Source organism: Salminus brasiliensis, chromosome 5 (genome assembly GCF_030463535.1).
Source record: "Salminus brasiliensis chromosome 5, fSalBra1.hap2, whole genome shotgun sequence".
Lineage (NCBI taxonomy): Eukaryota > Metazoa > Chordata > Actinopteri > Characiformes > Bryconidae > Salminus > Salminus brasiliensis.
In genome coordinates this window covers 30,559,063-30,581,139 of record NC_132882.1, presented here as the reverse complement: position 1 = coordinate 30,581,139, position 22,077 = coordinate 30,559,063, and the positions used below count along the sequence as shown (strand labels likewise).

Here is a 22,077-nt window from a genome sequence, read left to right as displayed (position 1 = left end):
TTGCACAATCGGGACACCTGGTGGTCAAAAGGAAGAACATCATCCCATCCCATTCAGCATGGTTTTAGGGTAACAGGTCAAAATCATTTCTCAAGATGTTTGGAGGAGCAAAAGTGAGCCGTTCACCTTTTTTGCAATTGGAACATTGCAGAAGGTGGATTGAGTAGTGTATAAAAGAATTACTCTAAACCTTTCAGTATAACCTTAAACCATCTGCTAGACTTTTGGGTGTTCCTATTCTAAAAGCTCTGATATTTAGACTGTGCTGAACAATTGGATTTGTGCCCAAAAAAACAACAAACTTCATTTCTACCAATTCTGCCAGATATTCAATCAGAAATAGTCCAGAAGCTTGTTGACTGCTACTAAAACGCATCTGGTCAAGGGGCATTTCACTGAATATTGGGTGTGCTTATATATGTATATTTTGACCTTGTGTTGATCTCAGAAAAGCCCCCTGAAATTAAAACGTAAAGATTCATGTTGTGAGTAACTCCGCGCAGAGTATATACATATTCTGTGGAGCAATGATCAGCCTATGGATCAGCTGAAGAATGAAGCATACGCTGAAAAAAAAACCCACCCTGCCTACAGTGAAGAATGGCGGTGGCTGTGTGATGCTCTGGGATCGACTTGCTGGAAACCTGCAGTGTGTGCAGGGCAAGACTGATTCAGTCAAGTATCAGGGAATCCTAAGAAAACGTCAGGCCTTCTGACCGGAAGCTGAAGCATGGATGTTATTGGACCTTCCAACAAGACAGTTATCCCAAACATACCTCAAAGTCCACCAAGACTCCAGGTCCTAAAAGAGTCCAGTCTTTGGTGAAATCTTTGGTGGGATTTGAAGAAGGTGGTGGCAGCAGCAAACCCAAGAGTAATAGTGAACAGTGAAGCCACTGCCCTTAAGGAATGGGCTAAAATTCCTCAGGAACAACACCAGCGTCTGGCTATGCATCATGTCTGCAGCAGCGACTAGTAGTGAGGATCTAAAATAACAACAACAGTGTTTTTGGAGGTCTTCATAACTGATTAAATATAATTAAATAGAAATACTGGTCTGTATTTGTTGTTCTTAATATGATTGTATCTGGCTCAGTCCAAACAAACTTGAAGCATGAAATAATAATAAAAAATTAAATATTCTTTTTGTAAACATTCAATTGTGTTTGTATGTTAGTTTATTTAGTTCATAAATATGAAAAAGGAAACCTAGAAACGGAAGCAGAGCAGAGAGACAGAGAAAGTTAAGAAACTAGTGTTCCCAGATCACAAAGATCCTTCTTTACATCCAGAGAAATCAGCTCCCACTCAGGCTCTCCTCGCTCGCACTCGGAAATAAACTCCACATACAGCTCGCTACAACGCCACCCAACAGCACAGTCATATTCCAGCCTTCCACATTCACATCTGTTCAACCACTGTTGAAAAACTGCTCAACTGACATCTTTGTAGTATTAAGAGTTTGCTGATAAAGCATGCAGAGGCCACGGTTTGGACAGATAAAGCAAAACAAAGGAAAAGAGAAAGTCTTCGTCTCCCTTTCAGTACTCGATGCTCCGCATGGCAGCGATGGTGGAGGACAGTCTGCGGGGCAAGGGCTTGGCAGTCTGGCGGAATTCTTCAGGTTTGGCCCGGAGAAGAGTGGTGATGTTCTGGAGAGTTCTAGACGTTTGCAACCCCAGTGCATCCATTACATTGCTCAGGTAATCTACGAACATACAGAAAATAATTTTGCATTCAGCTTCCATTCAACAATCAGAATTACTCAACAGACAACTCACATTTTTTTGGCCCATGTGGCAAATCCAGAACAGAAAATCTGAAATTTCTAATAGGATTAGTTCAAGACTGCTGCTTCATAAAATATTTAAAACAGATATACATTATATAAACTTTATAGACAAAAGTATTGAGACACACCTCTTAATCACTGAATTTAGGTGATTTAGTTAGTTCTTTTGACACAGGTGTATAAAATTAGCACCTAACCATGCAGTCTGCCTTGAATAGGCTGTTCTGAAGAGCTCACTGAATTCCAGCATAGTACTGTAATAGAATGCAACCACTGCAACAAGTCAGAAATTCCCTCCTAGATATTCCACCAGTGGTATTATTAAGAAGTGTTTAGGAACTACAGCAACTCAGCCACAAAGTGTTAGGCCAAGTTAAGTTACAGAGCAAGGTCACCAAGTGCTGAGGTGTATAAAAGCCACCCATGCTCGGCTGACCTAGCAACTGCAGTAGTAGTAACATCAGCATGAAAAATGTGCACCAGGGGCTTCATGGCGTGGGTTTCCTGGGCCGAGCAGTTGCCTGCAAGTTTTACATTACCAAGAAAAATGCCAAGCATCGGAGGGAGTGGTGTAAAGCACACCGCCAATGGACTCTGCAACAGTTAAAACGTGTTCTGTGGCGAGACCAGTCACACTTCTCTATCTGGAAGTCTGATGGACGTGTCTGGGTTTGGCGAATTCCAAGAGAACACACAACAAATTCGCTTATGTTAAAGTTAAGTATACAAATAACTGAGGTTCAAAAGATCCTAAATAACTAGCTACCTTAACGTTGCACAGATAGAACCACCACTTTATTCTAAAATGCAGGGTATTCACACCCAATCATATACTCCCAGCACCAATGAACACCCTCATACACATACAGCTCACAAAAGTCTCTAAACAGCAACCCTCCAAATGTTAAAGACTTTGTGGATTATTTAAAAAACTGTCATCGTCACCATACTGGTTAGACAGCCAGGTGATTAGGGATAAGATGAAAAGATAATGAGTAATGTTGTTCCACACCACCCAACCAAGTAATAAAGATGGCAGCCTGTACGGCTCTTTGACACTCTTCAATTCCTCAGGTCATACAGTCTCACACACCACACTGAGAACCTGAGGCATTAGGATAAAGTCCTTAAAGAGCCATTAAAATAAAAAAGGTCAGCCCTAATGAGAGCTGCCAGAGAGACAACCACTACCCACTGTTTGTGGCCTGTCTGGAGATGGTTGATCACAAACTTGATTGTTGAAACAATGCAACTGCATCAGCGATCAAATTTAATACATTGGCCATTTGCATAATAACAGAATGCTCCACAACGTATTGTGACTTCTCTACAACACACAATGTCATGTGTTTCTATTGTGAGGTCAATTCTTCAATGCATTGTTGACCCTTTGATTAAAAGAAAAAGGGGGAGGGGGTGTCGTTCTGTGGCACTTGTATTTATATAAAACAATCATGGGACCAAGATGGCCGTTAAGAAAGACCATTTACTCGCCAGTAGTGCTGGACACCAGAATAATTACAAAGGAATTGTGTATGTGTACTTATTTATCTGTGTTGTCATCTTTTCTGTGTGTTGTCACTCCCTCTCCACTTGCTCAGTCGGGCAGGTTATGGGTACAGTGTGCAAAACAGCTCCATGCTATGAGCACAAAACCTGTCAGCCTGGAGAGATTTTGAATGTGAAGCGGTTAATGAGTTAATGTAACCTCCATCGGTGGTTGTCATACCAATGTCAGTCGCCAGTTGTTTTGTTGCATGGGGACTCAGTTCCGGAATCTGCAGAATGACATCACAGTAAGTCTGCATTGTCGCCCTGGCGATAGAACCCAGCCAATAATCTGCCGTGTTCTCCAGCTCTGGGACATCGTCACCTACAAGCAGAACAAACTGTTAGCATACGCTCACTGGCCCCTTTATTAAAGTTTATTTACCCCTACTTTATACTTCCACTCATTGGTCACTTATGAGCCAAGGGTGGTTATTCACACTTTTAGAATATTCTGATATGACTACGTAAATCATTTTGTAAGCTTCTTTGACTGGTCAGGGCACCACTGACGCAAGCAGTACCTAAGAATAGCAGCTACCAGTTCACATCGAATGGTGCAGCTATGGTCAAATCTAAACATCTGTTTCTTGGTATACATACACATGTACAGATAGAAAGACAGATAGAAAGACAGACAGACAGACTGAATTTAGTTCCATTTCTAATCATGTTACCAGTGAGTATGTGCGTTTATGGGTATACCTTGCTCAGGTGGATATGGTAGTTTTCCTGTGTGTAAGGCCAGTTCCAATGCTGGGTCCTCCTGAGTCACAAATGGTTCCAAATGCAGTGGCAAAGACATAACGTACTGCCCAATCTAAAGCATACACACATACACACACACAAAAACACTTACTACATAACAAACTTGCACAAGTAACATCATGTTGAATAATTGTGTGTGTGTGTGTGTGTGTGTGTGTGTGTGTGTGTGTGTGTGTGTGTGTGTGTGTGTGTGTGTGTGTGTGTCTTACGTTAGTAATGTACTCCTGTGGCGAGAGGCTGAAGGTTGGTAGGTTTTCAGTTAGTGTTTCACCGAGACCCGCAGAACTCCGGCCCTAAAAGAATACAAAGTCCCAACATTTCACTTCTTCGTTCTCATACACTCACTCAACCACACGAACAATGATAGACACAGACCCACAGGTACCCACCTCTGGTTTATTGGCGAGGCAGAGCTGGTGTTTGATTTGCAGAAACACAGAGTCGAAGGCGAGCTGATTTGCCTGCTGGTTCAAACGGGTCAGAGCAGCACGAGTCTCAGAGAGCAGGCTGGAGTTTCCAGTGCCTTTCTCCTACAACACACATCACACACCTACAGTTACAGTTTAAGCATTTAGCAAAGATTTAATAATGGCAGCCACAAACATGAGTGCTCACGTTGATTTATTAAAAACTTATCTTACGACTTATCTTGGCAAATTTCATGATATTACAGCATATAACTGATCTCCTACTTGTCCCTACTTGTCTACAAAACTGAATTATATTATGAAGCTGTATACTTCCTATTTCTTCCTAGGTCTATGAAATGTTTGTTTGTCAGTTAACATAATTCAGATTAATGTTTTTCATCATCATCATGTAGGGGTTGTTTGGAAACAACCTACCTCCCCAAACACTTTGATTGTATTATACATTTATATTATTTTTAATCATCTTAGTAAGAAATTCCCTAATAATTTGCCGGGATATATGATCTTTAATATTTAATCTCTTTAGCTGTGTCACGGTGACTGTTTAGACTCATGGAGATGTTTGTAGGATGGTTTTTAATGTTTTTCAGGGGACTGAGATGTTCTGCTAAAGGCTGTTGCGTGTAGCTTTATTAATTATCCTTAGGGTGTAATAGAAGTCAGAAGCAGAAGGAGTTAATGAAGAATGTTAATTCAACAGAGGCATTACCAGATTTTTGGGCTCTTTAACTGTATATTGAAGATATACCTGAAGCTCTAGCTCTAACAGTCCTTTGGAAATACCATTCTTCTTCATTAATTAGTACCACTATGATGCCAGTGTACTAGCAAATCTGCTCCGGTAAATCAGTCAGTGTGTAAGCATATACTACACTACTATGAAAAGAAAAGAGATTTAATACAATGTTTTAACAGACAAACCTTGAGGGTGTGCAGGGTTTCCAGCAGAGTATTGTAATCAGCCGTGCTGCTCTGCTGTAGGTAATTATATTCCTGCCATGGGTTCTTCTGGCCGCGCCTCTCCGCTCCACCTTCTTGCAGACCACTCAGGCTTCTTGGGTTAAATCCCTCCCATAGAAAACGGCCTGCCTTTCCCAGGATCCTACCAATCACCAGACATCATGCAGGGGAGGAATTAGCGGACGTGACAATTGTGGGCAATGAAACGCCACAACAAAAACATTCATGTGGGTCATGATTGAATAATCAAATCACAGAGAACCACTATAAAGTATGTGTGAGTTTGTAGGTCTTACTTGTTTGAAAGCTGCTGCTCAAAAGCTCCACACTGTCTGAGAAGCTCCCCACAGGTAGCAATTATTCTACAATTCAACAAACAGGTAAAATCATTAGAAAACATAATGAACATAAATCAATATATACAATGTATTAAAAATGTAATCACTGAAAATGCACAATACACAGCAGGGGTTTTCAAGCCAACCCTTAAGAGCCCCAGGCAAAATCAATTACAGCCATTGTTTAGCTTGCCAGGTAAACAGGGACTATCAGGAGGTTATGAAATGAAACATGTAGAGGTCTCATGGACTGGCCCCGAACACTGGATTGAACCCTTTGGTATAGATAGTGCACAGTGCCAAGCCCACCTGACAGAATTCTGGAAAGCCGTCCAATCTTCAGTGAACACCTCAGAGGTGGGTGTTTCCTCTAATTTATATTTCTTTCTGATTGACTGAAGAGTGACAGAGAAATCGGACACATACCTGAATGAGAAAGAGAGAAGAGATGAGAATTCTGCTAAAAGAGTGTAATGCTAGCCAGGGCCTAAGTGACATGGTAGCGGAAGGCCCAGCATATCTACCCAGAGACAGAGAGAGAGAGAGAGGTTAAATTATGCTGTCTGGGGCCACAGGATTACCTGGTATCCAACCACTCTCAAATAAGGGACAACTCAGCTCAGCATTCAACACCATCACCACAAGTTCTCATCACACCTCTACCCCATACAAACATACTCAGCACCTTCCACTTACTTACTGGAACTGTGACCTCTGCTCAGTCACACTGCACTACACTTATATTCACACCTTATCAAGTGTCTATATGTAAACACAGTAGTAATGTAAACACTTCAGACTATATATAGAACCTGTACATTAAACAGGGCAATAATATACATAGAGAGTATGTATAGTGTGGGTATTGTGTATGTACATTATAGTGTAAGTTGATGTGAAACATGATTTGACTTGATTTGATCTGATCTGAAGTCAGTCACCTTAAAATGGGGGCTGATAAGCGTAGAGCTACAAAAACAGCGAACAACTGGCAACTTTTCTTTTAACTTTATTTAATTCCCTTTTGAATATTATTTTCCCAAACCTTATTTTTATTTTAACGGCAGTTATGAAAATATATATTGCATGTGTGTGTTTGTCTCCATACTTGCTGAACAGTGAACGTAGGGCTTTGATGAGACCACACACTCCAAGTCCATCTGTGAGTTTCACACAACGATCCACAGCAGCCGCTGCCAGCCCAAACACTTTCTGTACAGAGTGTGTGAGCTCCAACACACAATCCAAGACCTCCCCACGCTCCTATAGACATACACATACATGCATTTGTTTAGTAGTTGAGCTGTGTTTTAGATCTTTGCACTAATAGTACACAGTATAACAATCTGTTCCCCTGCTTGGCAGTGCTGGTGCAGGGCTGGAGGAGGTAACACCTGCTAACCTTCCTCCCTTCCTCTCTCCCTGCCCAATTGGTTATTGATGTTTGTACATAGGGCTGCACGAATAAACATCAAATTTGTGATGTTGTGGTTATGATATGAGAAACAACACATTCTGAGTAAATCAGTGTCTAAGCAAAGCTATATGTGAACGCCTGTTAAAATCACTGTTTTGCTGAGTTTTACATTCATATTTTAGAGAACAACTGCTAATTATTTGGGGCATTTAACTATTTGGGCAGAACACAGCATATTAATTTATTTTATTAATTTTCTAATATGTCCATGAGTGGCTGCAATTTCTACTGTCTGATATGTATTTTTCTCAGTTAATAACATAAAAGTTCCTTTCTTTTTCCATTTATTATTCAGTGCTTACTGATCCAAACAGAGTAGAGAGTACCACAGGAAACTAGGGTTTAGTCCCCGTTCACAGGAGCACATTATAGCTCTACTATGAATTGCTAGATTAGTGCCAAATCTGATTAAGTCACTCTGGCATTCTAACTGTTCCATTCTGTGATCGCAGCCCTAATCGAGGCGTTCACAGTAAAAACAAACAATCAAAATAGCCTATGGTTTGCTGTTCGCACTAAACATGCGCTAACAGGAGGTTATTCCAAATTCTGCTGTTTAAATCTATGTGGTAGGTTCACACCTATGATGTCATTACACATGTAGGGTCATATGACAGCTAGTGTAGCGTGGAGGTGTGAAACTGCCAGACACGCTAATGAGCAACTGAATGTAAAGGGCACTTCAGACACAGAAATGGGAGCCATTTTAGTCAGGTCCTGTTATTTGTACCTATTTGGATCCAGGTGAGTGACAAAACAGCAGCTGTAACTAGCGTACTGCTGAAGAGGGTACATATGAACGTTAAATTGGAGGAATGTGGGAGGGTGAGTGGATTTTAGCTCACAAATGAATATGCAATATAATATAGTCACTGATTGGCTTTTGTCGCTGGAGTGCATCTACGATGTCCAAGATAAGAGTTATAATTGGCTGTATAGTAGATCCAATTCCAATATAGAAGACAATAATTTTGTAGAATAGCAGAATGAAGCCAATTATCAAATGTAACAAAATGTAGATCGTTTTGAATCAAAAATCAGGTTTTGAAAGGAAAAATACTGTGCTTAATGCTGAGGAAATGGTCTGTTAGGGTCTGTTTCCCTTAATTCTTTATCCATGAACTGTGTAGTATGGACAGTATGGACACAGCCTATGCTGCACAGTGTGCATATATCTGTACATAACATAATAAAGTGTGGTGGGTGTTTGGTTCATATCATGTTGGCACTGCATTTTACAACTCTGGTGATGTCCCTTGAAAGTCACATTAACCCAGAAGATCTGACCATGGAGTACACGTAAAAGTCCCATGCTTATTGATGTGAACCTACCACAGATGTTTAAAAGTCAAGTGATGTTCCTGCCACCCATTTAAACAAACGAAGCCCCTCAGATGAGTGGCAAAATGCCTTTCTATGATTATACAGCCCAGTTACCTTGACGTGCAGCTACCTGACTTTATGTGCACATACTCACCAGTGGTACAGCACTGAGTAGGATCAGTAGGTTGGTCTCCTCTAGTTCTCCATACTGCATCTGATAAGTTTTATATGGTGAATACACGCATGACACCAGCTCACACACCTTCAAAAGGTTGCACTCACCTAGAAAAAAAACATTGTGTTTACACAAAAAAAACAAATGGTACGCCAATTATCCCACACCATCACTGCAGTAAGAACAGAAACGGCATGTATTGTTTTAGGAACTCATGTGGTCAGACATGTGACGGCCACACAGAGGTCCACACACATACTGAGGTGCGGCTGCATTGCAGTTTCCAGACTGCGGCTGAAGTTGGCAGCTGTCTGGTGGAGCTCCAGAATGGTTTCAAGGCGACTCTCAGCAGGGCAGCGGTCAAGTGCCGCTGCAATGCTTTCTGGGATGGATGGAACCATAGCACCGAGAGTCTGGATCATCAGTACAGTCACCACTTCATAGGGGTTCTTAAATACCTGTTCATACACACACACACACACACACACACACACAAAATCAATGACATGATAGTTTTACCATTTTTTCCCCTAATAAATAACTTCTATATTGATCTAATTTACAACATGTATGATATATCACATTATTCTACAACATTATCCTTATTTGTAAAAAGCAATTTTAGCATTTATAAATGTTTAGATTACATCTCAAATGGTGCAACCGCCCACCACATATGCACCTTTATTCTTGTATTCATTATTTCATTCTACTTTTAAGAAAAATGTGCTGAAAGGCCAAGATCTGTTGTCCTTCCCAAAATATTATTATTATTAAGGTCATACTTCGGTGGGTTCAGTTTATCACAAAAAATGTGTTTTAATATTATAATGCTAATTTCCTTCAAATGCACATATTGTCAGGCCCTGGTTATCGCGCCCTCCCCCAGGTCGCCGCCCATAGGCCCATATAAGGACTTCCGCCTTGTTTCCTGTCAATTTGTGTTTGACTCATGTTCATGTGTTGCACCTGGGACTGGGAGCATTTAACGAGCTGGCTGACGGCTTCTCTCTGCCGTGAATTGATTCTCCACGCGTCGGTGGCGTGTTCATGTTGGCAAGTGTTCTGACCCCAGCTCACGAGGCAGTCGCGGCGTACTGCAAGGTTGGGCTTGCCTTATTATCTAGTCAGGCAGCTGGCTCTCCAGCTTTTGTTTCACAGAGCGCTGCTCTGATTCTCAGTTCTAGTTTCCCCTGTATCCCAAGCTAGTATTGTGGCTTTCGTTTGTCCCCCTCCTTAGTTTACCTCACTGTTGTGTCTGGCTCATCCCCAAATTACTCCCTGCTCCTCCCAGTCCCAGGTTTGTAGTGTTCGCCACTTTGTCACCTTCTGTTTACGTTCCAGTTTTGACCCTTAGTTTGCTGTACCCTGTTTCCTTTGCACCTTTTTTGTACTCCTTTGGTGTATATATCTAAATATCTTGCTTAGTTTCATCTCTGCTAGTGTTCATCCCGTCTTGTCTGGCCATACACGCCATGACACATATAAACACAAGGACAAAGGTTTCTATGACTGTACAAGTTTAAATGCTATTTTAAACACATTTTCAGTACTGATAAACAATTTACAAATATTCATGCGTGGTTGCAACAACTGACATTTTCTGGCTGATAAAACAGATAATCTTGTGTAAAAAACAAAGCTATACCATTACAAAAGCTATAAACCAAGTTTGAATACACTGAATCGAGTTGTGCTAATGTTTTATAAGAAATTCAGAGTATGAACATTTTGAGAACAATATTAATTTAGCATTTTAAAAGCCTTGTTTGTCATTAGACCTTTAAACTCTTTCTTTATTTTACAATTAGACAATTTACCCATAGTACTCTGATTCAGTACAAACTTAGCTTTCCAGTTGTCCCAATAAATATTCAACTTGAAAGAACTCAAACAAATGTGAGAAAACATCTTTTGAAAAGTTTAAAGACAACATGTTGCAAACGCCTGTCCTTTAAAGCTTATCATCATGTTCCTATTAAGAAAATTATAAAGGCCTACATTCGATTTTCAGACAAAACAATATCAGGCATATTGGTTATGTCTGGAAAAACCATGACAAAATAACTACTGCTCAAGGTCTGTTTAAAAAGTGCACCACTGAATGCAACAATAGGTCACCATAACACAAGAAGCAGCAGGGTGTGTCTGAGGACAGAAACTATAGTGGCACATTATATTTAGCAGAAAAGTCCTGCAATCATGCTTTTGTAGTCAAACTGAGAAACTACACACTGACATCAGCGATTCAGTAATCAGAATGATCTGCAGACGTAAGGCTAGCTGGTTTCACTTGCAGCTCCTCGCAGTTTTAATGCAGTGGTATCTTTGCTATGCAGCAGTTTCCAGTGGAAATCCCCTTATAGATCCTTGGTACCCAAACCCATTTTTGATATTTTATATTAAAAAGGTGTCAGTTGTGTCACATTGTGGTGTGTTAAAGCACTACATATCAAGCAAGGCACACTGTATGTCGTGTGTGTGTTTTTTTACCTGGCTAGTCCACTGTAGTTGTGTGTGCCAGGTAGAGAGCAGTGTGTCATAGAACTCGGAGAGCTGCTGCTGTAGTGGTGCCTCGGACTGACAGACACTCTCCCACATATTCACTAGCTGCACCTGAAGCAAACACACATTCACACAAGATCACTTTTAAATAGTGTGTCTGAATATATATAATATATTAACATATTTAACAGGAATACATGTACAGTACATTTACATTTATAGCACCAAAAAAGTAATAGCCTGTATCTTTGCATGAACAGACAAGTATTAGCATCAACAACACAACTGAGGCTATGGTGAGCTTCTTTAAAATCAAAGCCATGTGGCACAGAGGCAAAATGGATTGTGGGTGTAAATATTGAGTATTTTGTGCACTCTCAGGTGGCAAATGTGAAGCTTTGGGGGGGGGCACTGACTTACATTCTCACAATACTCTATGCAGAAAGCTGCACAGTTTGCACCCACTGCAGCAAAATTGTGCCTAGTTCATTTTGCTCTCTCACAGAATGCACCCCTTATGACGATGACATAACCACCGTAGCCAGCATGGTTCCATCTCAGTGTTACGTTTTTTTTATTTTTTATTAAATTACATCATATAACACCTTGCAACTTATAAACACAGCCATTATTGTTTTAACCAACAAATATGTACAGGGAATGTGTGTGAACCTTACCTTGTGACACTTGTAGTAGTAAGCCAGTAGTTGAGGCATTCTGTCTATTTCTGTGAAAACTCGCACAAACAGCTTGGCTTGATCTGAAGATAAAAAGCCATGCTCATTAGAAGGTTCAGGCACTAAAACATCTTTATTATATATTGCCATGTTATATTCTGATGAGCGCCAGCTGTAGTCAGAGGACTCTTACTTTAAAAATAAAGATGCTACCAAAGGTTATTTGAGTGATGCCACAAAGAAACTATGTTTGTAATAGAGAGGTGTGAGTGTCAGGAATAGTTCTTTACAAAGCCAAAAATGGTTCTTCTATGGTATGGCTACTACAGTATGGCATTTATTTTTTCAGAGTGTAAGCTTTCATAGTAAGTAAATTTCAAGTAAGCATAGATTAAATAATGTGCAAAGTATGTCTTTTTCAGGTTTCTAAAATAAATACACCACTACGAAATGTATGAAGTATGAAGAATATAAAAATCCTGCAGGAGATGTTTTTCTCTCAGGTGCGAGTGGGGAGTGATTGGTAATGACAAGCGTCCAGGCTTTTTTCTGTCCTGGCACCAAAGTGGTGGAACGAGTGTCCCCTGGGTGTCCGAACGGCAGAGTCGCTCGTTGTCTTCAAATGCAGACTAAAGACCCACCTCTTCCAAGAATACTTGGGCGAATAGCAGAGTGGTCTCCTTACTGACTTGTGTCCAATAGTGACTAAACTTAGAGGTATCTTTGAATTTTTAGCCTTTTCAAACTATCTGAGGTTATTCTTGGGTAAATAGCAAAGCTCTGGAAGCTCTGGTGCACCCTAAGCTGCAGTGTGATTACGGGGGAGGCTGGTGCACTCACATGCTCTGGTGGGTATGTATGTTTCTCACCTGTAGAAAGCGTGTTGAATGTGGAGACTATCTGCGGGCTGGCAAGAGCCTCAAGCCTGTTTTTGAGAGCCTCCAGCTGCACACACTTCTCACTGTAGTCTGGAGTATCCACCAGCATGGCCAGACTGCTCTGCATTGCTGCCAACTTACTGCTGATCCCTGCCACATCCTACACATGCACACACGCCTCGAGTTAACCAATTGTGATAAAAATCACTTCAACACAGAGGCACACTTGCGAACACAAATGCACCCTCACACGCACGTACACACACCTGTGTCTTGAACGTTTCCTCAATGTCTGTGCTGAGTGTGCTCCATTTATCTGCTTCCTGTAGAGCTTCAGCTGCTAACTGCATCCTAGACTTCACTTGATCAATCTCCACCAGCACCTACAACACACACACACGCACGCACACACACACACACACGAGAAGATAAACAAGGTCCATTAACGGAAATAAACCACATTTCCACCACAACTGGTGTTTGTTTGGGTAGCTACCTGCATGGACTGCACAGTGTCCTGTTCAAACTTCTTGATGTCTTCTTTCACCATAGTCATCTGATCCTTTAGAAATGAAGCCTCTTGCTTCAGAGCCTCTATGTCCCTTAACACACGTGGCATGTTTTGCAGGGCCTGAATGCTGCTCTCTGAACACACAAAAAGATATAAAAAAAAGCACAGAAGACAATGTTAGTAGTGAAATACAAGCTATTAGTATGGCTCTTTCAGAATGATTACAGGCAAAAGCAGACAAACTTTTACCAAAATAGCCCAACCTGACTAGGTGAAAGCAGGTTTTTAGACATTTGTGCTCTTATATAATCAGAACATAAAATATCAAGCTAGCTAAGGCGTATAGCCTTAGCTAGCTAGGGCTTATAGGCTTATAGTCTATTCTAGCTAGCTAAGGCTTTTCTTGGGTAAATAGTAAAGCACTTTGTAAGTTGCTCTGGATAAGAGCGTCTGCTAAATGCCATAAATGTAAATGTAATGTAAATGTAAAATATCATATGTACACAAGCATGCACGCCCTTTGATATGACACCCAAAAGTGAGCTGAGGTGCATTTTTGTTTCTCCTTGAGATGTTTCTACAAATTGACAGTGCATGTCAGAGCAAACTCCAGCCATGGGGTCAAAAAAGTTATATTGCTGAAGCTTTACAGGTCCCAAAAAGTTTGAAACCACCAAGAACCTTTCTAGACCTGGCCGCCCAGCCCAACTGAACAATCAGGAAAGCCAGGTGAGTTGAGGTGAGCGGGAACCTGAGGGTCACTCTGACTCTGACTCTGAACACTAAGGCACCCTTGTGGAGATTAGTGAACCTTGAAGATCCATCCAGGTAGCAGGCCACAAAGTACACCTTTATGGTAATCTGACCAAACAGATTCTGGCCTTAGTAAGGCACATGAGGACTCCCAAACCATGAGAAATAAAATTCTCTGGCCTGATGAAACCAAAATTATGTTTTTGAATAGCGACTGAATTCCAAGCGTCAAGATGTGGGGATGTTTTTATTTTAGCAGCGGGACTACACTGGGGAGTACACAGAGATCCTTGTTAAAACCTGCTCAAGGAGAACTCTGGCCCAATCCAATTGAACATTTGTGGAAGGAGCTGAAAATGCTCCCCTGACAGAGCTTGTAAGGAAATACCAAGAAAAACAGGCAAAGATGTCCAGAAACAAGTGGAACAAGCTTGTGGCTTCTTTCCCAGGAAACCTTGAAGCTGTAATTGCTGCCAAAGGTACATGAAGCAAGTATTAGGCTATGAGTGTGTACAGATATGTAACCTCTAAATAACCATTAATAATGAATTAATGATTTAATTAATTAATTAATAATTGATCATTTTCATCAGTAATATAAAATTGCATATTTTTTGAAAACCTGTTTTCACACTGTAATTATTGGAGACTGTGTGTAGAATGTTGAGGCAAAAAATGGACCTAATCTATTGCAGAATAAGTCAGTAATACAATGTGGAGAAGGTAAAAGAGGTGTGCGGACCTTCCAACTTGACGGTAAATTATCTGCATCACAACTTCTGTTAGGAGTCTGCCATTTGTTTTATAGAATTAATAATACAACAAAAAACACTACTATTTATTACAGTTTTTCGCTGTGAAATTTAGTTTTACTGGCTCTGTTACTGCTTACAGTAGTCTGGATGCACAGCTACAGTGGAAACGTACTGACTAAGCAGCTGTCGGTCATGTGAACAGAGCGTGTGGATAAAACTGAATAAAAAAAAATTTTAAAAGGGAAAAAACTTTTACTGTGTAACTAGGCCTGTTATGATAATTACATTATCGACCGCAATATATAGACGTGACCATTTTTGCTGACCTCAATATTGCCCATTGTGTTTACTGTGCCAGTATCTCAGCTTTGTTTAACTACTTTATTTCTGTTTAATTTATTAAGAATAGTTAACCATTTTTATGCTCCAATTCCAATTTCTGAATATTTTAATCATTTAAAAAGTTTGTTAATCGGGTGTAATTGTATTACATTAGCACTATCATCTGTGGCTAAAAACTAAGCAAAAAGACAATATTATCGTTTATCCCAATTATTCCTGAGATAATATATCGTTCAAATATAAAAATAGTTATTGTGACATGTAATGTAATGAAAAGAAGAAGAAAAAGAAGAAGGAAAAAAAAAAAAAGAAGAAAAAAAAGCGTGCGAGAGACAAATCGCTCCGCTTCGGCTTCACCTCAACCGCTACATTACATACAAAACATGAGTTTTGAGATTCATTACACCTCATTACTTTACCACCAAAAACATTACATACACAAACCTTTCAGTCTCTCATAATTAAACATGTCCATTTATTTAATTCAATTACAAATGTATTACCTGAAACTAGCTAGTTTAAGTGAATGCAGTGTGTCAGGTCCAGTAGTAAAATACCAAGGAAGTTTCTTGTGTGTTCTTGAGAAAAGTCCTAATGAAAAGTCCACGATTCATGATGTGTTTTTAAACCACAGGATTGCTTACAGGTCTGCTCTGATAATTCCCTTCGAGCTTCAAGTACTGCTTGGCTTGAGCCGCCATTCTTGAAGATCCACAGAAGACGAGCGTCCAGGCTTTTTTCTGTCCTGGCACTGAAGTGGTGGAACGAACTTCCCCTGGGTGTCCGAACGCCAGAGACGCTCTTGGTCTTCAAATGCACACTGAAGACCCATCTTATCCAAGAGTACCTGGATGAAGTGTAGTGCTGAGTTTTGTGGTCTCTATAATGACCTAGTATTATTAGTATCCAAGTTTAGAGGTATATTTGGATCCTAGCCGATACAAACTACCCAAGGATATTTTGAGTAAACAGTGAAGCACTTGTGTAAGTCGCACTTTATAAGCGTGTCTGCTAAATGCAGACATAAATGTAAATGTAGATGATAATGATGGATGCCCATAGTCCTCATAAAATGAACAGATCCCAAATAAGAAAGCAATGGTGAAAATCAGAATCTTGTGAATCTAAGTAGGTTGAGAGAAGACATTTCTTAAAAAAAACAAAAAAAAAAAAACCCCAAAGTTGAATAAGTTCTATTGTCATTAGCTTAGCAGAAAATAATCACCAGTTTTTAGAAACATTAGTCATTATTACATTACCCCACCCCCTCATGTGAAACTACTTAGCATCTGAATAATGCTAAAGAAGGGATATTGTGGGGGGAAATCTACTGATAAAAATATGAAGACTTTATTTAATTTGCTTGCACATCAAATCAGCACACTGTAACGGATTCATACACTGGTTATTATTTACAGGCTCCCTATAATTATGTTTTTTGAAGATGTGTGCAGGTGCAGTTGTTCGAGAAGTTCTGACGATACTTATGATTTTCAACGAGTGCCGTGAAATCTGTATATTGCCATATTGGCCACTGCATGAACAACAGTGTTCCATTTCTACCAGAAACTTAATGATTTTCATTGCCCTCCCAAAATCAAGAGCGTTCCCCAATTCTCTAATTTTAGGAGACCTTCAACTGTTCAAATATGTTGCTTCCTTTTTATGTAAAGTACGGCATAAGATAAGCCAGCAACTGATGATAATCAATAGAGGAAAACCACTTTACTTTCAACATCAAAGTCTAGTCAAGTGACAGCTACTATGTTCACCAGCTAGATAAGGCCAGTTACTGGCAACAATATCAATTGAAAGGTTTTGAGGTCTACTTAGATCACATTTCATCCCTTTACTAAAACAAAAAGAAATGTGTGATCATTCTGTCAGATTCATGATGAATCCTATTGTCCTCCTGGTGTCAGAATCTTTGAGAAAACTGGGAAGGTGGCATTTATGAAGAATTTTTGTCTTAAGAACAGTTGCTGAATGAGGCCATTTAGTCCTGTTTCCAATCATCTATCTGATGGTTTGAGGTTATTCTGACGAATTCTGAGATAGTCCGGCTTCATTATTCCTTATGGTACAATGTACCAGTTCCACTGGCAGCAAAACAGCCCCAGAGCATGTCGCTACCACCACCATGCTTAATAGTTGGCACAATCTTCTTGAAGTTGAATGCTTCACATTTACCTCCTCCAAAGATCTCCTTTCCACTAGAAGGCTTTTTCTTTGTTCATGTGTTCAGCTGCAAACTTTAGTCGAGCTTGAAGATGTCAACTTTAAACGTTGCTTCTTTTTTGGCACTGAAGTCTCTCCGTTTTCTTAGACATACTCACTTGACTTAGGACAGACACTGCTGTGGCAGTTTGGGTCTTCTTCCAGACCTTTGTAAAGTGGTAAAGATGGACAAATACACCTCAGGATTTTATTCCAAGTGCCTGAGCAACTCAGCTACAATGGACAATTCAGGTCAAAAAGGAGATGGGAGATACCTCCCAATTATATGTACCTACAGACAGTTGTTTGAACTGATGATCTTGAACTCTGCATTTGCAATGATGTCTGCGATCATCATTGTCATACATCTGCACTGAGCTCCTTGGACTTCCCCTATTGTATTGTGTTTTAGTCAACCTAATGCGTAATTAAAGTTGTGCACTTGTGATGTATGCTGTAATACATTATGGACCAGATAAAAGAACAGTTCAAATAAATCACTGAAAGCCCAACACTGGCAGTGGTGTTGAACAGCTCTGCAGCCCTGCTGCAGCTGCTATTGAAAATTCAGGTCTAGAAAGGAATGGAAGGGAAGGAAAAATTTAGGCCCAGAAGGAGACGCTAGAGAGGGAAAATTCAGGTGCAGAAGGAGACGCTAGAGAGGGAAAATTCAGGTGCAGAAGGAGACGCTAGAGAGGGAAAATTCAGGTGCAGAAGGAGACGCTAGAGAGGGAAAATTCAGGTGCAGAACGAGACGCTAGAGAGGGAAATTCAGGTGCAGCAGTTAAAGGCTATTGATAACAGGGTTGTGGATTTGATTCCTGGACTCGGCAAGCTGCCACTGTTGGGCCCTTGAGCAAGGCCCTTTACCCTCTCTGCTCCCCGGGCGCTGAAGTTGGTTCCCTATTGTATCGTGTGTTGTGTGTGTCAACCTAATGCATTTTGTCACAACCTCAAAAATTCAAGTTGTGCACTTGTATGTTGTAACTCATTTTGGACCAGAAAAAGAACAGTTCAAATAAATCACTGAAAGCCCAATACTGCCATGACATTAATGAGCACATGTTAGCATCTGACCACAACTGCATCCGAGTTTGTCATTATCAAGGTAGCGAGCTAGCTAGCTAGCAGACACAACTGGACACAAAGCGGAACGGTGGGTGACGCTGTGGGTCTCTTTTCTTATCAGAATAAAATGCACTTTAGCCACAAGCTGCTTTCATTCCATAAAGGTGTTAAGAGCCTGAACAACAGTATTTACCTTCTATTGAGTTGTTAACCTCCTGGATGAACAGTTGGAGCTTCATGACAAGAGTTGCCGCATGTGCATCTGCTCGTCCTGGTGCATCTTGCTGAGCCACTTTAAAAGCGCCATTCACCCACTCCTTCACATCGAAGTCATCCGCCAGAAACTTTGAGAAGTCCATGTTTAGAGCTTTGCACTGGAAGCCACCAGCTACCTCAGCAGTACCATCTTCAAAACCTGTAAGGTGCAGAGAAAAAAAAAAGGTAAAAATACTGTACGACTAAAGACTGTAGAATAGGGATGCACAATCCATGTTCTGATACAGATACCAATACACGAACTTTGCGCATCAGCAGACACCCGATACTAATCCAAAACCATTGTTGAATTGATTAATATCAGATAATAAACCTGACCATCTGGAAGAGAATAGTCACCAGGATTGAAGTAATCATTACTTCACTAACTTAAAACAAACTATAACAAATGAACACAGATATAAATGAACATAATTTCTGTTTATTGGTCTCTAAAACTAATACCTGTGCTGGAACTCGGCTCAGTGTTGTCTGGACTCTGGACTTTTATTCTTTTTTTAAAAGTCTTGTGAGACTAAAGAGGAGCTAGCAGCTCCTCCCTTCTCGGTTCTCCTTGTATGGAAGGGCTGGATTACTTACTGATAGAGGATGACAGGTTGAGGGCACCATTCTGGTTAGATAGGGGGAGTATTGCTGTTTGCTAATATGTGTGTATGATGTCTATATAATACTCTGATCCAGGATTATAAAGCCTAGAATACCGGCAGTGCGGAAATCGGATCGGTTCTGTGAATCAGACTAATGATCCGATACCCAATCCAGCTAATTTTGTTAGTATCGGGACTGATTTCCGATCCTAGTATCGGATCGGTGCATCCCTACTGCAGAACAGCATTACATGTACATGTCTGTTGTAGGCATCAATTTTCTAAACAGAACTTGACCACATTCATCATGTCTAAACCAAGGTTCATTTTTTTGCATGGGGATGAAGGTGCTGAAGAGCTGGTTTGACCATTTTAGCTCTTGACCAGCATACCATATGTTTCCATTTCAGTCTGATGGACTAGCTGGCCAAGTTAGCATGACCAACTTGACCAAGCGGGTTGACCAGTTTGATCAAGCTGGTCATACTGGTGGACGAATGTGGTCAGGCTTGACATGTTGGTCATACTGGTCAACCACCTTGGTCCTGCTGATCGAACAGTTTGGTCATGCTGGTTGAATATCTTGATCTGTATGGTCATGCTGGTAGACCATCTTAAACCATCAAACTCTTACAAAAACAACAAGCTAAACCAGATTAATTAGCTAGTCGACCAGTATGACCAGCATGTCAAGCCTGACTGCACTGGTCCACCAGTACAACCAGCGTGATCAAACTGGTCAACACCTCGGTCCTGCTGTTTGACAAGCGCATTGACCAGCTGGATGAGCAGCCTGGTCAGGTTGGCCATGATGAAAGACCAACTAAACCACTTAACTCACACCAAAACAACGATCTTTACCAGATTAATCCCCCCCAGTCATCCCAACAATGGACTGTTCTCTCTGTTGCCCTCGGGGAAACGCTTAAGAACCCTGAAGGCTAACACAGAGAGAATGAGGAGGAGCTTCTTTCCACAAGCCATCTGTGCCTTGAATGGGGACAGGGACTTAGGACACTAAATCAAAGTATCTACATACACAAACTGGACCCTCACTCACTACAATACACAACCATGGCTCACGGAAAACACACTACGGACAACAATGGAAATATTTCTTTTAACTCACACATACACTCACATACAGATAAATATGTACATATGTATATGTATGTATATACACACACACACACACACAGACACGCACTATTTCATCTCTGTATATATATTTGTATTCTGTACTTTTTTTTGCTTATATTTCTATATTTTCATTTTTATATTCTATTCTTAACTTAAATGTAACTTATTCTATTTTTATTTTCTTCATTTTTATTTTATTTTTCTTTTGCACTTTACTTCATTAAGTTAAGGTTTAGTTAAGTTTAAATGTAGATTTTTATTGTATAGCTTGATGTGAGCAGACTGTCAAAAAAGCATTTCACTGCAAGTTATACTGTGTATGACTATGTATGTGACAAATAAAATTTGATTTGATTTTTTTTAATCAGCTGGTCGACCAGCATGACCAGCACAGAGGTTGACCAGTATAACCAGCATCATCAAACTGGTTAGCACATTGGTTCTGCTGTTTGACAAGCACGTTGACTAGCTGGTCGTGCAGCCTGGACGGGTTGGTAATGCTGGTAGATCAGCCAAACCATCAAACTCACACAAAATACCCAGCTTGAACTGACCATTGCTGTTTTCTCAGCTGGTGTATCTGTGCGGGCAGTTAGCCTAGCGGCTAATGTCCCAAGCTATGGCTACATATTCAGACACATTTCCATCACGACTGAACGTTTAAAAATACATTTAGGTTCCTGAAGGGGGTTTGACTCGGTTTCAGTAAGATCACCTGCAGCCGAAGATCCTCTCAGTCAATCCTATAGTTCTTCCCTATTCCCGGTTTCGACACGAATAGGAAATAAACAGCCCAGGAGAAAGAAATGACCATAACAACCAGGTACAGTTCCAGCAGGGCGACTGCCTCCTCCAGCGTTAATGCTCAGTTCGCAAAAACTAAACTTAAAAATCGGCTAAAACTGAAACTGAAGAGTCGAAACGAAATGTTTACAGCGAGTCTCCGGGTTGTGCTCAAGATATCCCGTTCCGGCGAGAACACGACTCAAGGGAGAAGCGTTCCTCTAGAACGGTTACCGCTTGTGTTAAAACAAATGAGCCATTATAAACAACGTAGCTACAACTCTGTGCGTTATGGCAAATAACTAACTAGCTTTTAAATATATTTATACTAACAATTTTATTAATATGTCATGATATAGTGGAGTATTACGTGGAGCGATGCAGAGCTTTCGGAATGACGTGGCGGGGTGTTACACTCTAAACGGGTCGTGTTCAGTCAGCGGCAGGTGGCTGGATGTGAGATACCTCAGATTTGCTGTTCGATTCGATACCAAGTGACCAGGATGAGTATCGACCGATACCGACACCTTAAAGCCTAATATTATATATTTAAAAAAATATATGCAAAAATACAAACATATATAACAAAAATATATATTTGAACAAAAATATAATTATTCATTAATGTATTAAACTCATTGGATGTCTGTGCATTAAACAGTTATTATTAATACAGACCTATGCTGTACATTTATTTGCCCTAATTGGAAATATTTTCCCCCAAATTTACATCACCAGTTTATTCCAAATATCAAGTCTTCTGCTTAGAGAAA

General features: G+C 40.4%; 1 protein-coding gene across 1 annotated transcript; it reads right to left on the bottom strand.

The window, feature by feature from the left end:
• Positions 1–1,160: 1,160 nt before the first annotated feature.
• cog7 (component of oligomeric golgi complex 7) lies at positions 1,161–21,481 on the bottom strand. The gene is made up of 18 exons (XM_072680138.1): positions 21,237–21,481; positions 18,712–18,933; positions 13,369–13,517; positions 13,139–13,255; positions 12,864–13,032; positions 11,995–12,077; positions 11,306–11,428; positions 9,072–9,270; positions 8,792–8,919; positions 6,946–7,100; positions 6,147–6,263; positions 5,796–5,861; positions 5,461–5,641; positions 4,498–4,638; positions 4,318–4,401; positions 4,046–4,160; positions 3,522–3,665; positions 1,161–1,708 (listed from the first exon to the last, which is right to left on the bottom strand). The coding sequence occupies exons 2-18, from the start codon at positions 18,875–18,877 to the stop codon at positions 1,542–1,544; spliced, it is 2,304 nt and encodes a 767-aa protein (XP_072536239.1). The 5' UTR covers positions 18,878–18,933; positions 21,237–21,481; the 3' UTR covers positions 1,161–1,541.
• Between the last annotated feature and the right edge of the window lie 596 nt (positions 21,482–22,077).

What these genes read in the sequence shown, in the direction of transcription:
- cog7 (XM_072680138.1), bottom strand. Translation starts at nt 18,877, where the DNA reads ATGGACTTCTCAAAGTTTCTGGCGGATGACTTCGATGTGAAGGAGTGG. An exon ending in AAACCCTGCACACCCTCAAG is followed by an intron (nt 4,639 to 5,460) that starts GTTTGTCTGTTA and finishes TGTGTGTTGTAG; the next exon opens with GAGAAAGGCACTGGAAACTC. An exon ending in ACCATATCCACCTGAGCAAG is followed by an intron (nt 3,666 to 4,045) that starts GTATACCCATAA and finishes TTCTGCTTGTAG; the next exon opens with GTGACGATGTCCCAGAGCTG.